At 36.5% G+C, this 14,973-nt stretch overlaps 2 protein-coding genes across 8 annotated transcripts in view; one reads left to right on the top strand and one right to left on the bottom strand.

The window, feature by feature from the left end:
- The window catches only part of RSPH14 (radial spoke head 14 homolog), a 77,470-nt gene that overhangs the window by 39,878 nt on the left and 22,619 nt on the right, over window positions 1-14,973 (bottom strand). The window lies entirely within an intron of this gene.
- GNAZ (G protein subunit alpha z) overlaps window positions 1-14,973 on the top strand; it is a 47,286-nt gene that overhangs the window by 17,273 nt on the left and 15,040 nt on the right. For all 3 annotated transcript variants that reach the window (XM_085238212.1, XM_085238213.1, XM_085238214.1), the window contains one exon: window positions 2,315-3,587. In XM_085238212.1, coding sequence (XP_085094338.1) covers window positions 2,865-3,587 — 723 coding nt within the window. In that variant the 5' untranslated portion in view covers window positions 2,315-2,864. The remainder of the gene's footprint in view (window positions 1-2,314; window positions 3,588-14,973) is intronic.

The following is a 14,973-nucleotide window of genomic DNA, read 5'->3' as shown; positions in this document are numbered from 1 at the left end:
AGGAATGAGTGGCACATCGGAGAACTACTTAGGATATTTCATATACTGTTTTCTTGAATGTGTCCAGAGTTCCATTTACCTTTTGCAGTGATATAATGCTCCTCAATACAGTGGTACCAATCTGTGCTGGCTCATCCTGGTAGTCATGAATTTTATCCAGGTCTACAATGGTTCAACTATATATCTGCCTTAAGCAGGGTTAGAGATAGGAAGGATTTAAAGATAAATATAGAATCAGTGAAAGCATTTAAGAGTGAGTGGTAGACAGCAAGCTCAACTGTCCACAGCTAATGTCCCAGGCAACTTCAGGAAAAAAATGTAAACTGCAGTCTTTATACCTTTCCCTCTGATGTTAAGGGATCATTATTGATTGTTCTGTTTGTCATTTTTGGGTAGAGGCTTCACATTCTTGGACATCTTCATAAATATATATTGGAAACTGCTGAAAAGGGATGCACTGTGTTGCAAGAACTTGCCTAATGACATGATGCTGTTATAGAACTCTAGAACCCAGAAATGCATAACTGTGGGGTCTGAGATCTGAAAGCAGGCACAGACACTCTACCATCACACCTGCTGGCCCATCATAAACTAGATGAGATCCATAAGTTATGTAAAAGATCCTCAGAGAGAAAACTATGCAGGGAGAAAACTGCAAAAAACAGATGCTAAGATTAGGATGGCAAGGGAAGGTATAGCTGTAAAAGTGAATCATCCCATGATGTAAGTGATGTTCAGAAAGGAAAAATATTTATTGTTAAATCCAGTGCTCCCATTTCAAATACTTAATCCATGTATGATTATTTTTGAATGCTGGAATGTTTCCTGCCCAATAAGGGTTTTATCATTATGCTTAAGAAAGTAAAAGTAAAGTGCAAGAAGCTTCAAATAGTTGTAGCTCAGTTTCTTTTCCCATAAAAGCTAAAGATGAAGCACCTGGTCTGGATCATTCTGTCCCTTTCCTACTAATGTGGAATCATCCTCTTCAGTATACATTTTTTGCTTCATCCCATCTATATTGAAATGCTAGTAACTTCATGTAGGAAAAACTTCAAAAGACTTTCTAGGATAACATTTAAAGTGGGGTTTGAGAGACAGTCTTATTAAAATGCAATGGAAATAGTATTTCTTTAGTAGGTTTTGACCTTTTTGTTAAATCTACCTCTGAGAATATCTCAGTGACATGCAGTTTAGTTTGAAAAAAAAAAAAAAAAAAAAAGCTCACTGAAGAGACCCTACAGACAGAAGTACACAGACAGTGAGGTGGGGCCAGCATACAATAAGGAAAGCGTGACTTCTGGTGCTCAAAACTCAGTGAGAGCAGCAAGCCCTTCCTAGAAAAAGAGACAAGTCACCAATCAGCTGTTAACAATGTGTTTCCTTTTGTGAGAGGTAACTGCTTCCTGCTGTTCCTTTTGCAGAGTTCCAACTAGTAAGCTTAAACCCTAATTTGGGAAAGTTGCTTTAACAGTAACTGCAAAGATTTCAGACCTTGCTTTGGATAGGATTTCCTGTGCTTCTTTTTCGTGAAATCTTTGCCTTCTGGTCATTTTTTCCTGCCTCTCCCAGAATTTTTGTAGGAAAAAAAATGGAAGTGGCTTAACCAACATTAGCTTTGCTAGGGAAAAAAGCTTACAAAGTTTGTGACAGTAGTATATCACTGTTGATTATGCAGGTAGGAGGCTTAACAGTTCCATTCTTGCAAGGGGAAGGAATACGTTGCCATATTCTGCAAATATCAGTAACTTTCTCTCTTTCACAAAATCATGAAGAAAACTTAATCACTTCCTTTTGCTTCCTAATTTAGTTACTTAAATGTTCAGTACAAACAAAACAGAAAAGATGAAAGAAAACTCAGGAGAACATCTGAGTACAAGATATTGATATAAATAGAGAGGCTGGGAAAAGTAGTTGTGATTGTTTCATTTTTCTTCTTCAGGAAAACCAGTCAGAACAGGACCGTGCAGTAAAAGCACTGCCATAAGCTCTTGCTGAGGGGGAAATTGGGACACAGCTCAGCACTGTTTGTTTTCATGTAGGTTTAGATAATAAAACACAGAAGGCTGAAAAGGAGACTTGATTTACTATTGTTCAGAAACCACATTTTCTTAGGTCTGCAATTTTCAGCTGTCCCTACATTACTGCTGGGGTTTTGAATTTTTGTTTTTCTTTACGTATATTTCCATCTCTATTTATCATCTCCAGTTGAGATAATAAAAGGTTTCGAAGTCTAGAAGAGGAGAAAACAGCGAGCAGTTTACAGCAAGGAAGCAGTCTCTCACTTCATTCACTTCTTTCTCTCATTGTTTGGCAGGTGGAAAGCACAGTCTTACAGAACTGAATTCAATCAGCTGAAGAAGTGAGAGCGGAGAAACAACAAATGCAGCACGACTGAAAAGAGTGTCAACATTATCTAGCAGCATCACCACAGCAACCAGAAAATACAGCTAGAAGACAAGGGCTGGAGCAGAGAAGGTGAAAGTGCGGCTCCTTACCTTTGGACAGAAGGCAGCAAAATAATTATGCAGAACAGAAAGGAATATTTGATGGATCTAGCCAAACTGTGGCAAAGGGAAGGATCCCTTCATTAACAGGAATGTGCCACTGTTTATGCACTGTAAAGGGGAGTGCCATGAGATTTACTGAAGAGTCTTTTTCTGTGGTTGCCTATGTACACATGTTTGCACCCCTGCTGGCACTGAATTAGGTGGTACAAGCCTCTTGGACCAGTAGGCATTGGATTTTTCTTTCCCGTACAAGGTGTACCTGGCACGAGAGCTGATAGACACCACAGATCTTTCTTAGAGACACAAAGGAACTGAGACAACCTCCAGCCTTCCCTTTCTGTAACAGCCTGCTATACCATGGGATGTAGGCAAAGCTCTGAGGAGAAAGAGGCAGCGCGGCGGTCCCGTAGGATTGACCGCCACCTGCGCTCTGAAAGCCAGCGCCAACGAAGAGAGATCAAGCTGCTTCTCCTGGGTACCAGCAACTCTGGGAAGAGTACTATTGTAAAGCAGATGAAAATCATTCACAGTGGTGGCTTTAATTTGGAGGCTTGCAAGGAATACAAACCTCTGATTATCTATAATGCAATTGACTCCCTCACACGCATCATTCGGGCTCTAGCTACGCTTAAGATAGAATTTCATAACCCTGACAGAGCATATGATGCTGTGCAGCTCTTTGCCCTGACAGGTCCAGCTGAGAGCAAAGGCGAGATCACCCCTGAGCTTCTGGGAGTCATGAAACGGCTCTGGGCAGATCCAGGTGTGCAGGAGTGTTTCTGCCGCTCCAACGAGTACCACCTGGAGGATAATGCTGCATACTACTTAAACGACCTAGAAAGGATTGCAGCACTGGACTACATCCCTACCGTGGAAGATATTCTGCGTTCTCGGGACATGACCACAGGGATTGTAGAAAATAAGTTCACGTTCAAAGAGCTGACTTTCAAAATGGTGGATGTGGGTGGACAGAGATCTGAACGCAAAAAATGGATCCACTGTTTCGAGGGGGTTACAGCAATAATTTTCTGTGTGGAGCTGAGTGGATACGACTTGAAGCTGTATGAAGATAACCAAACAGTATGTACATCTTCTGCTCCCTAATCCCCTTTTATTTCTCTTCCATTCCCCCCCATGAGTTTGATTGCTTTCATTTACTTGGATACTTTTCCCTCACTGTGTTAGATTTTCAAAATATATTTATTTACTATTGAAGTGCTTCTCAAGTGACAGCAGATATTTGTCAGGTTTATCTGGATAAATAATTACTCCAAATGTCACTAAAAACAGTAGACATCTTGATTTATGGAATAGGTAACTTGGACACTGTGGGCATTGTTTTGCAAATCCTGGGTAACTGAATCTAAAATAGCAATAAGTAACAGTTGTGTCCTCCCATTCCTCCCTCCTTCTTTTTCTTCACTGGGGTTTTCAATCAAGATTTGGGATAACATAAAGTTAGTTTAAAACAGAAACCCAAATAAGGAACTTTAACATTTTCTTTAGCTGTTTTGTTTTATGTAGTTGACTTGCCTTATCCAATGAATATTCCCTTTTAATATTATTGTTAGTTTCTGGTTTGCGCAGCACAGAAATACAGTAACTATGGAAATATATAAGCATACTTACAGATACACAACTATGTATTTGTAACAGCATTCAATTTGCTTGAGATAACACAGGGTTTTATTTGAAGTATCTTTTGATGGACGTGTAAAATGTAATGCCTAATAGGAGTTTGTGGGTAAGGCTAGGAACAAACAAGGATTCTACCATCTCGTGGTTCCTAAGCATGCTCTGTTTGTTTTGAAAACAGATGCTGTCAGGAAGTATTAAAATCTATACTGTAAAATTACAAAGTTAACATTAAAATGCTTCTATTTCTCTTATACTCCTTCACTTCTTCAGCTATTTTATATTTAGAAAGCTAGTTCTCCAAGTATTAGTTTCTAGAATACTCAAGAACACCAGCGTCCTTGGTGTTTTACTGCAGGTGCATTACTTAACTGTTTTTGGAGAAGAAGTTCCCAAGAAGAAAAATTTATTTTATCTTTTATTTATTTTCATACAGTGTTTGGGTACTAACAGTATCAGTAAGAAGATCTTTTAACTAGCTCTAGTGATCTGGTTTTGTAGTTCTCTACAGAAGTGGATTACTAGTCAGCCTTAACATCTATTGCTTATTGGTCTTTCTGCCCCTTGTTCATGTGTAGCAGACACATCTGTATTAGACTTTATGGAGTGTCTTAAGTTAAGCTTACTATACTACACACATGTAAGGGCTGTATCATCTGCTGAACATCCTCTGGTGCCTGTGTATGTGTAATCCTACTTTATATGCAACTGTATATCTCCTTTTCCCCCTTTGCTTTAGAATTTCAATGAACTCTTGAAACTCTCATAACTGACTACCAATTTATATAGGCTTTACTAAAGCTGTAATGTGGGGGAACATATTGAGAGGAAGGTGAATTTCCTCCACAGACAGGTTCAGTGGGAGAGCTAAAGCTCTACCTAAGTTGTCTGTCAGAGTGCAGATTTCACTGTCATGGATTTTCTTCTCTGAGAAGCTATGCTGTCCTGTCCTGGAGGGGGGCCAGTCATTACTTTTGTCACTGTTGTTTGCTTTGCACTGGACTTGTGTAGCGTCAACACGGCTGTATATCTGACTCAATAATTAAAAACTGCTATTGAGAGCTGCTGTTCGCTTTAAAGATTCAATATCCATGCTCTTGGTTTTGATAATTACTGGAATAACTGCAACAGCTTTAACAAAATGCAAAGGCCTCCCCCAAATTATACATATAGTATCTAGCCCATGCTGTTCACCACATCCCTGAGGAAAGATGAACTGTATCAGGATTTGAAAAAACTCCAGTGACTTCTGTCTAGTCTGCTATTTGTACAAAATCACTTATCATGGTATCACAGTACAGATAAAAATATTGTCAAATGGCCTAGGGGATTACACAGCTCTGGTGATAAGAGTTTATATTGGCTGAGGTGGGGAACTGCATGAGATGGATGGGGCTTTAGACTGAGGAAAAAAAGATCCACAGGTGAGATTTCTGATATATTTTCCAAAGTTTGTATCAGAAGTTGACAGAAGTCATAGAGATAGGAAAGAGATGTCAATACTTACAAGGCCTATGAAAAACACACATACCAAATAGAAACATGAATTAGTTAAAATTGTAGAACAATACTTCCCTGAAATCTTAGTCTTGGTGGGTTTTTGTTTGTTTGTTTTTTTGCTTGTTTGTTTTTACTGAGACTTTTCTGTAAAGTCTTGCTCATTCAATTTTTGGGTTCTGCTAGCCCAAACTAGCATAAAATGAGAGGATCACTGAAGATAATGCATACAGCTCTTCCCTTCACATCCCCTGCGTTTAGGAAATGGGTTGCTGAATTGTCATATTATACAATCTGTTATAGTTACTGGTACAATTATGAGAAATTATTTCAGTTCATTTGTACTTCTAACTCCGTTGTCAGAGCTTTAGGTTGCCAGTTTTTGGTTGCTAACATAGTTTTTCAGAAAGATTTTTTTTCTTATTAAAAGGGAGCTAAGTGATAAGTTTGAGAAGCAATTATACTTAGGTTTGAACCAAGACTACAAAATAGTTTCCAGAAATAATCCTTTTGTTTTACAAGTTTCCCTTATATGGTTGAATAGCTTTTGCTTGCCCTTTTTATGATTCTTCAAGGAAAAAGATGTTGTTGCCAAGAACATTAACCTAAGCTGAATTTTGATCAAACGCTTCCATTTTACTGCAAATGGAATACTCATTATGAGACACTAGTTAACATTCTATAGACCAACTTATCAAAGCGAATGTTTGCACCTATGAATAAATTTAGAATAGAAAATAGAAACACTCTAGCAAATAAAAGTTATGCTGCAGAAGAAAAATAGTCTGTTCCAGATTCAAGATAAATAATGAACCTACTCCTTCTGGTAAGAAAATAAGCTACTATAGAAATACCTGAAGATGGAATGTTGTTTTTTCTCAATTTCTGAAGCTTACGATTCAGAATTGCAAAAGTGGTTTGCCAACACATTACGACATACTCCTCCATAACAAAAGCATGCATAACAATCCACTTGATGAATTTAGGTTGAGAAGGGAAAAATTTGGGGATAATTTCTGCACTGATGTGAAACTCTTCATAATCAAATGTACTCTAGGTGTAGTACCTAGAGTTAGTATTTGCAGCTGTTTGACATAGGATATAATAGGTGTGGGCCTGAACTCTTTATGATGTCACGTCTCTAGAAAAACTGGTAAATAATGGTTCTGAATTTGAAAGTAGAATAGTGAGAACTAAAATCTTGCATTTGGATGGTCAGTGTGATCTTTCTGTAGGTCAAATAGTCTGTTTTGTATGTTCAGTTTTGAGTGTATAACTGCAAGTATCTGAACATTATGGCAACTTTGTATTCTATGACATGTTAAGTAAAAGCTACCATCATTAATTTAAACATTATACAGGATTATGTATTACTTTTATTTCATTTTGCAGGGAAAGAACAAACCTGTCAGCACTGTGATGTAGTAACTTTTCTGAGGGAGAAATTCAATGTCTCTGACATGAAAAACTTTACATACTTCTGTTCTAAGGTCTGCTATTCAAACGTCTATGGTAGAAGTGTTTTGGAAAAAAAATAGAGCATTTTCAGTTGAGTGGAGGCTTAAAACTATTGTCTTATCTCTAACAGTCTTGATTTTGTCATTGTTTATGTGACAGACTGTGTCTCTCGGCCTTGAAGTATGCCTGTGATGTTGCATTGCTGGTATCTGCTCAGTTTTCTAAGCTTTAGCAACTTGTGCTTTGCAGAGAAAATGCTACAATCACTCTCGGTTCACATTCTGCTTATCAATGCTGCAATTTGTTTATCTATGAGTAGCAAGACTGAAAAACTCTTATTCTGGAAAAAATGTGCCTGATCCAATTTTCTGGGATTTTCATATTGAAGATGTAGAAATTCTTCTTTATCAAGCACCTTATTGTTTACTAATGGGCTTGGATAATGTTAAAGGGAATTTGAATTTATAACAGAAAGCCTCTTCTTTCTTTTATCCCAAAGAAAAGTTCTATTAATGAGTTTGTTAATCACAGTAATGTTTCAAGTAGTGCACTGAGATCAGCATTGTCTTTTCACACTATTCTGTAAAGAAATAGAATAGAAAGAATTCCTAATGAGTGTAACAGGGCAGATTTGCAGCTGAACTAATGAAGGCAATTTGATATAGAAAAGCAACTGATTAATGTTATGTGCCTAATCAAAAGCATAAAACTTGAATGAAGTGCACAGAAGTGCTGGTATTTGTATTTCAGTAAAGTATAGAGTCTCTATATAGAGTCTAAAACTAGTAGTAGAAAATAGATTAGTTGAATCACAGAACTTGTCCCAGTGATTTCCATGAGAGTTCAGCCCAACTTGTAAATGAAATATCAAATCCCAGAAATCCCAGAACATTGTAGTTACACCAATGTGCAGAAGAGAGAAGAAAAATAATGCCCAGACTACTTGTTGCCTGGACAATACTTCTTTTGTATTTGAGATAAGTTAAACTTTATATTCCCTGGAGACAAATGAATGAGAGATGAGGAAGACAGACTTTTTTTTCTGGGCTTTTGCACTTTAGTCTTTTTCCCACTACTACACTTCATTCTGATTAACATCACTTGCAGAGACAAAATCATCTGGGCTAACACTTTGTAGATCTGGCCAAACCAGTATTTGTACAACCAGTATTTTGGCTTGTCTGTTCAAAATATGTAATACTGCTTATTGACTTGCTTATTAAACAGCAAACAGTTTTTACTTATTAAGGTGAAAAAAGAACTCTTTATTTCTCTCCTACAACTTAGGCATTTTCTTCCATCACTCTGTGTAACAGTATTTTCCTGCTTATGTAGGATTATCTGCAAATGTGATCTGTGTGTTTTTTAATTTCTGCAATTTTATATGTGCTTTTCTGCTAGCACAGAGCAAAAGTAGTTTTCTGTTTCCATGCACATACCTAATATGACTCAACCAGGTAACAGCTGTCTCTTTTGTTGACATGGTTGCAAAATTGGTTTGAACGATACCTTTGGAATACTATTAATTTTATTATAAAATTATTATTCCTGACCAGCACTTTGAGAAGTTTGCCTTAGGTTTTTATATGCCCACGCCAATCCCTTCTCTGTTATATCAAACAAATTACTTGTCTTAATTTCCAAAGTCCTTAACAGCTGATTGACCTTTTTCATCTTTTATTTAATGTAAAATGTCACTTCTGGCATTGATAATGTTAGCCTCCATGACCTGCTTGTTAAATTTTCAAGTGATCATCTTTTTGCTTTTACACTTATTGAATTCTGTGCTTAGATATTAACAGAAAACTCCTCCCAAGTGTCACATCTTTACTCAATTTTTTTAAGCTAATGTGGTATTGGAGAGCACTACGTGATCTGTACTCTCGTGTTACTCCTCCTGTCTCTCACCATAAAAAGTATTGCAGTTTCCTTGCGAGTCTCCCCATACGTCCATCTGTGCACTTAGTTTTGTTACATACCTGCTACATGCTCTGGATAATTTTCAAGTTTCTTATGCATAGCTGCAGCAGCATTCTAAACAACTGGAGTTTACTTGAAGATGTTGTTACAGGGTGAATAATGAAATGAGTAAAATATGAACATAGGACTGAATTCATGAGCTATCTCTGAGAGATTCACATGATGCGTGTATATAATTTACTTATTCTTCTCTCTCTAAAAATGGCAATAGTTAAATATTTATGTTTTAAATATTGATGTTAAAACTGCTAGCAGGTGGCTTAAGGTTTAGTTAATTTTTATTCCCTTTTTTACAGTCATTGCAAGTGAATGAAAAAAAAAATTAGCCACTTTTGAGTTTATGTTTTTACTATAGCCAAATAGTTTTTACTATAGCAAATGAAAGTGCAGATGAAAGAACAAAATAACAAACAGAAAAGACTCCATTAAGCCTAGTGCAAAACTAATCTTTGGGGCTATCAAGGAACCTCTCAATTATCTAGTTATAATTTATTTGGAAGGCCCTTGTCATATGCAAATGATTTGAATTTTGAATAGGCTGAGGGGAAATTGTGATACAGGCCATGTGGAACCTTGCTAGCACCTTTCATTATCAATGGTGAAAATCCATATTGGCAAATATTGATTTAGGTGAAATCTCTTTCCAACAAACTAAGTCTTCTGGGAATCTGAGAAAAAGATTGACCAAAACTGTGCAGGTGTTCTTGCTTTGTGACACCTTTCCATTTCAAGATGTTTCCGAGTGAATTTTGTGTGAGAGCAAAGCCTAGATGACTTCAGAATTCATATGTGTAATCTTTTAGCATTGCAAATTGGATTTTAGTCTTGACTTGATTAGTCTTGATTAGAAAGTAATATATATTTTCCCTTGTAAAAGTTTACATTTACAGAGAGGTATTCAAGGCTTATGTCCAAGCATGTATATTCTAAAGTGTGTAAATATCAGTAAAGTACTGAAAATATGTGAAAGAATAATTGCTTAAGATGCAATTTACTATGGTTTTCACTATGTATGAAGGCTTATTTTCAGTTATATTATTCACCATAACTATATGCTCCTGATGTAGTTATCTATATAACGGAACATAAAGGACACAATACTCCTGAATATCCTATGAGCTTCAAGCTCAGTATCATCTTTAGGAGGAGGGCTATGGATATTGTCTGATAAACAGACAGAAGTTATGTGAAACTCAGCTGTCAATACCAGCCCCGAAACAATAAGAAAGGCAAAATCCCAAACTCATTGCAGTAATGCCCATCAGTCTAGAAAGTAGGTAAGTCTTTCTACCAAGAGGGTTAACTTAGCCATTGGATCAGTGTGTATGAACAAGTGACATCTGTCTAGCACCTAAAGAATTGTAATGAGTCAGCAGCAAAGCCATTGCTATTGTCTGGGAGAAAGCACCTGTTATCCATATCTGTTTCATGGACAGAGAAATTGATTATATAAACTCAATAGCATCTTATTGATAAGGATTCAATTTGTGACGGAAAGGCACTGAATTCAGTCTTACTCAATGAGACTGGAAGGTCAAGATCCTCTTTGAGAAGACATTCATTCACTTACTGAAACTATCTGCTTTGGAAGCTGGTAACAAAGGAACTTGTAAAACAGTTGACAAGCTTTAGCTAAGAAAATTTTCTGGCATGATAAAAGAGAATAGGAAATGGAGTTGAATATTGAAAACCCTACAAGGTTTGACAAGATTAGTAACAAGAAAGTTAAATGATAGAGAAAAGAAAATAATGTATGAAATCTTTAAACACCAATGACTATTCTTTGGAAAGCATAATGGCCTGGTTTCAGCTGGGATGGAGTTAATTTTCTTCCTCGTAGCTGGTGATAATAATACTGATAACACAATGATGTTTCATTTATTACTGAAACAATGCTTACACTGCGTCAAGGATTTCTCTGCTTCTCGTGTTGCCTTGCTAGGAAGGAAGCTGGAGGTGCACAAAAAGCTGGAAGGGTACAGAAGCAAGACAGCTTACCCAGACCAGCCAAAAGGATATCCCATACAACACTGTGTCATGCTAAACAATAAATCTGGGGGAGTTGGCTCGGAGACTGGCTGGGCATTGGTCATTGGGTAGTGAGAAACTGAATTTTGCATCGCTTATCTTATGTATACTACCGTCATTATTGTTGTAATTTTTATTATTATTGCTATTCTTCTTTTACTTTTCTATCCCACCTAAATGACTTCATCTCAAGCCGCAGGATTTATCTTTTTCTCGATTTCCTATCCCATTCCACTAGGGGGAGTGACCGAAAGGCTGTGTGGTGCTTAGCCGCCTTATCAGGTTAAACCACAGCACATTACAAGGTGAATAACAAATAATTATCATGGAGATATTGCTGCTAACATAACATTACTTGCAAGCATGTTTTAAAGTAGTTTTTGTGAGCAGCTTTTGTTACTAGTCTGCATGCATAGGACAAAAACTGGGATAAACTAGTAACGTAGAGAACACAAATACATGAGGGAAAACAAACAACAAAACAGTTTCTGGGGGGAATTAATTCAGATGCTGAATGTATTTGAGTTTGCAGAAGAGGATTTTTGATAAAGTCTATCTGAGAAAAGTGAGGCTGTTGCATCTTTCTCTTGCCACAACAGGAAGGTTTTTCCTGAGTGAATAGCTAATTAAAGGTGGGAGGAGCAGTTTGATGGATTATTCCTTCAGTGGAGGACAGCAGAGGAGCAGAAGACACTCAGCAGCATACATTGTTTAATATATTTCTAAATGATATGGAAAAGCTGCTGTTCAGTCTGACCTACTACTGATATTTTCAGTGGTATTTTTAGTGATATTTATTCTTCTACACTATGCTTTAATAAGAAATTTTCTTTGTTCTTCTGCTGGAAGACTAAATCCTTGGGTAGACTTCTGTATTATTGTCATCTCAGGTGTTGGTGTTGTACATAACGAATGGTTTGTTTTTCTGCACATACTTCTCTGGTTTTCATAGTGCTTTTGGGTCTTAATATGGAAGCATGAGTGTTAGCTATGTGCCATTGCACACAGACTCCTGCAGTTACATGTAGAAATCTATTTAATACTTTTAAGAAATATCTAGCTTGATTTTATTTTATGGTGAGAAGAGCAATAGAAATGTTTATAAAACAAATAATCTGAAGTTTCACACAGTACAGAGCGTCATTACAGAGCTTGCTGCCTGAATATGTCAGGGTACAAAACTGCACAAGTTTAAGAAGCAATAGAAAAGTATATCAAGGCCTGTTAAAGGTCGTGATAAGGCTTTTGACTTCAAAGTTCAGTTCCAAGTTCAGATCTTGAGAAGCTGGATTTAAATACTAGGAAATTATTTCCTCTGAATTTAATTGCATCCCACCACAAATCATCTATTATTCTTAAAATTTGAGATACCGGATTAAAGAGATCTTTGTCATTGGATGACAGTTATTTGCCCTCTTATAACAAGAAATGGATGAGATGTTATATCCATGTGCTACGGTGGTTTTTTTGTTTGTTTGTTTGTTTTGCTATGTGCTGCCAAGACTTAAGCATGATTCTTGGGATATAGATTTGAGCATCAAAATGCGTTTTTTTTAAAAGCTATTAATAGGCTCATTGGAATTTTAAACCTGTCAGCCAATGACAGTGTCCCGTGATTATACTTCAAAATTAGCAGATGACGAATAACTCCTCCAATTAATTCCATGAGAACTACTGTCACTAACGTTTTAACTATTTGATCTTGATATCATCCTTTATCAAATGGACTGAAAAAACCTGCTTTCAAAATACACACTCCAGTCAGGTGTACTTTTTCTTATTATTTGCTGATTGGTCATATTGTAATTTACAAATACGAGTCAACCCCCAAATAATTGATAATAGTTTAACAGCATTTAGCGTAAAATCTAGGTAACAGAAGTAGCCTCTCTAGAAGCAAGAATCTGTCATGCCATCTCTCTGTTCTGGGGAAAAGGCTTATGACTAACCTCATTTTATATAAAAACATGATATGTCATAGGTACACCACATTTACTTCAGGACAGCCTGGCTCTGAGCATTTTTTCTTTTCCAGAACCCCTCCATTTCAAAAACCTTATGTTCTCTTCTTTTGCTGTTTCCTTGGCAACGTGGCATGGCAAAGTGTCATATCAGTCGACAATGAGCTTTGCTTCTGCTGTGTCCTGCCAAAGCTAGCAGAGCTTCCAGCACGCTGAGCTTTCTCACTGCAACTGTGACATAGCAATGAGCACTTCTTTCCATTCTTGTTTGCCAGAGCCAGTTGGTATTGCACTGCCATAAATGATTACATGGTAGTTGATAACAGTGGGTTGGGAAGTCACTGGACTTATCAAAGTGGGCTAAATTTTATAACTCCTTTTATTACCAGGTGTGGTCCATCCAATAGCGTGAATTCTGGCAGTGACACAGAAGGTGGATCTAGCAGCAGTTTGCTCTGCACATTTACTGCTCTTCATAGATAAATGGAAATAGTAATTAAAAATCTTAAGCCAAACTAAACCACAAAAAGAAACCTCACCACAGCATATGTGGAATAAGGAAAATAATATTAACTAGATCCTAAAAAATGTGAGAGGTTACTAAAGAGGCTAACGGTGTGGGAAAAAGTAATCCAAGTCTGAGAGCACTAAATGCAACATGGCTGTGTCTGAAATATCCTGGAGACAGTGTGCTGCAGAGCATCTGGCTCGCTTTTGCTATCCAGAAATCCAGACTGAGACTTAAAGCATTTCAAAATGTTCGTTCAAAAATAAATTGCTCAGTACCCATTAGTATGTAAGTGCCTGAAGTGTCTGAAAAAAATATTCAATAAAAATAAGAATATAAAGCTAAAGGATTGGTCAGATAAATTCCCAATTGAAATAGCAGTTCTTTCTATTTTTTCTCATAGAGGAGTCCAGTAAGTTCCAGATCTGTGTAAGACAAGCAGTAGGATCGCATGTACAGAAGCAAAGAAGAAAATTGAAGGGTAGATGACTCAGATGAGTATTTTGATATGTCAACTGTTAGAGCAGGGGAAGTCATCCTACATCACTAAGGCTTGCTGTAAGATTTGTTAAAAGTCTATTTGGGAAATGAAAATAGGAATGTTACACTGTTGTACTTACAAGGAAGACACCACAAATCTCTTTATCTGCATTTGACCGAATACTGGATTTTATGATATACTTGGGGCATTAAATAAGAAAGAATTAACATTACCTGCCACTTTCTTTTTCTTCTGTCTAAGTCAGAGAACAGGCCAATAGGATATGAATAATTTCTTCTCTGAATGGAATTTCCTTATAGACTAGAGTCATAAAATTATCTGTGACTAAACTTAGGTTCACAGTCAGCTTCAGTTACACTTTTTTCTGGTATGAAAAATCAGGGATACATAGTAGAGCATGGTTAGCTTTAATTCTTACTCTTATTCCTGCCTTCTCATTTCAATAATTATTAGCAATTGCTTTTTGACACTCTTTTATGTTGTAAAGTTTATGACAGTGAATTATTCATTATCTTAGAAGATGTTAGAAGAGCAACTGAAAGATAAGAAATGAAAAGCTTGTGCTTGGTAGAAATATAAGTAAAATAGAAATTGTGGGAAATATTGAACTTCATAAATGCCCAAAGGAAATGCAAGAAAAAATGACTAAAATGTAAGTCTATAATTCAATTTGTACAAATAGATTAGAAAAAGTGTAAGAAAAAATGGTGTAGTAAATTGTTCTGCAAAATCTACAGTTAGATGATGAAAATCATTCTTTTTATACCATTGTATGTATTTTAATATTTGTATATCATTGTACGTATTTTAATATTTGAGGGCTTTGTTTTACTGGAGAATAAGGGAAATGCTTTAGAATTCCAGCAGATTGGGTTATAAAAGTTGATTTCATTTTAA

The sequence above is a fragment of the Meleagris gallopavo genome, chromosome 17 (assembly GCF_905368555.1).
Source record: "Meleagris gallopavo chromosome 17, MGAL_WU_HG_1.1, whole genome shotgun sequence".
Lineage (NCBI taxonomy): Eukaryota > Metazoa > Chordata > Aves > Galliformes > Phasianidae > Meleagris > Meleagris gallopavo.
This window is presented reverse-complemented; position numbering and strand designations above follow the sequence as displayed.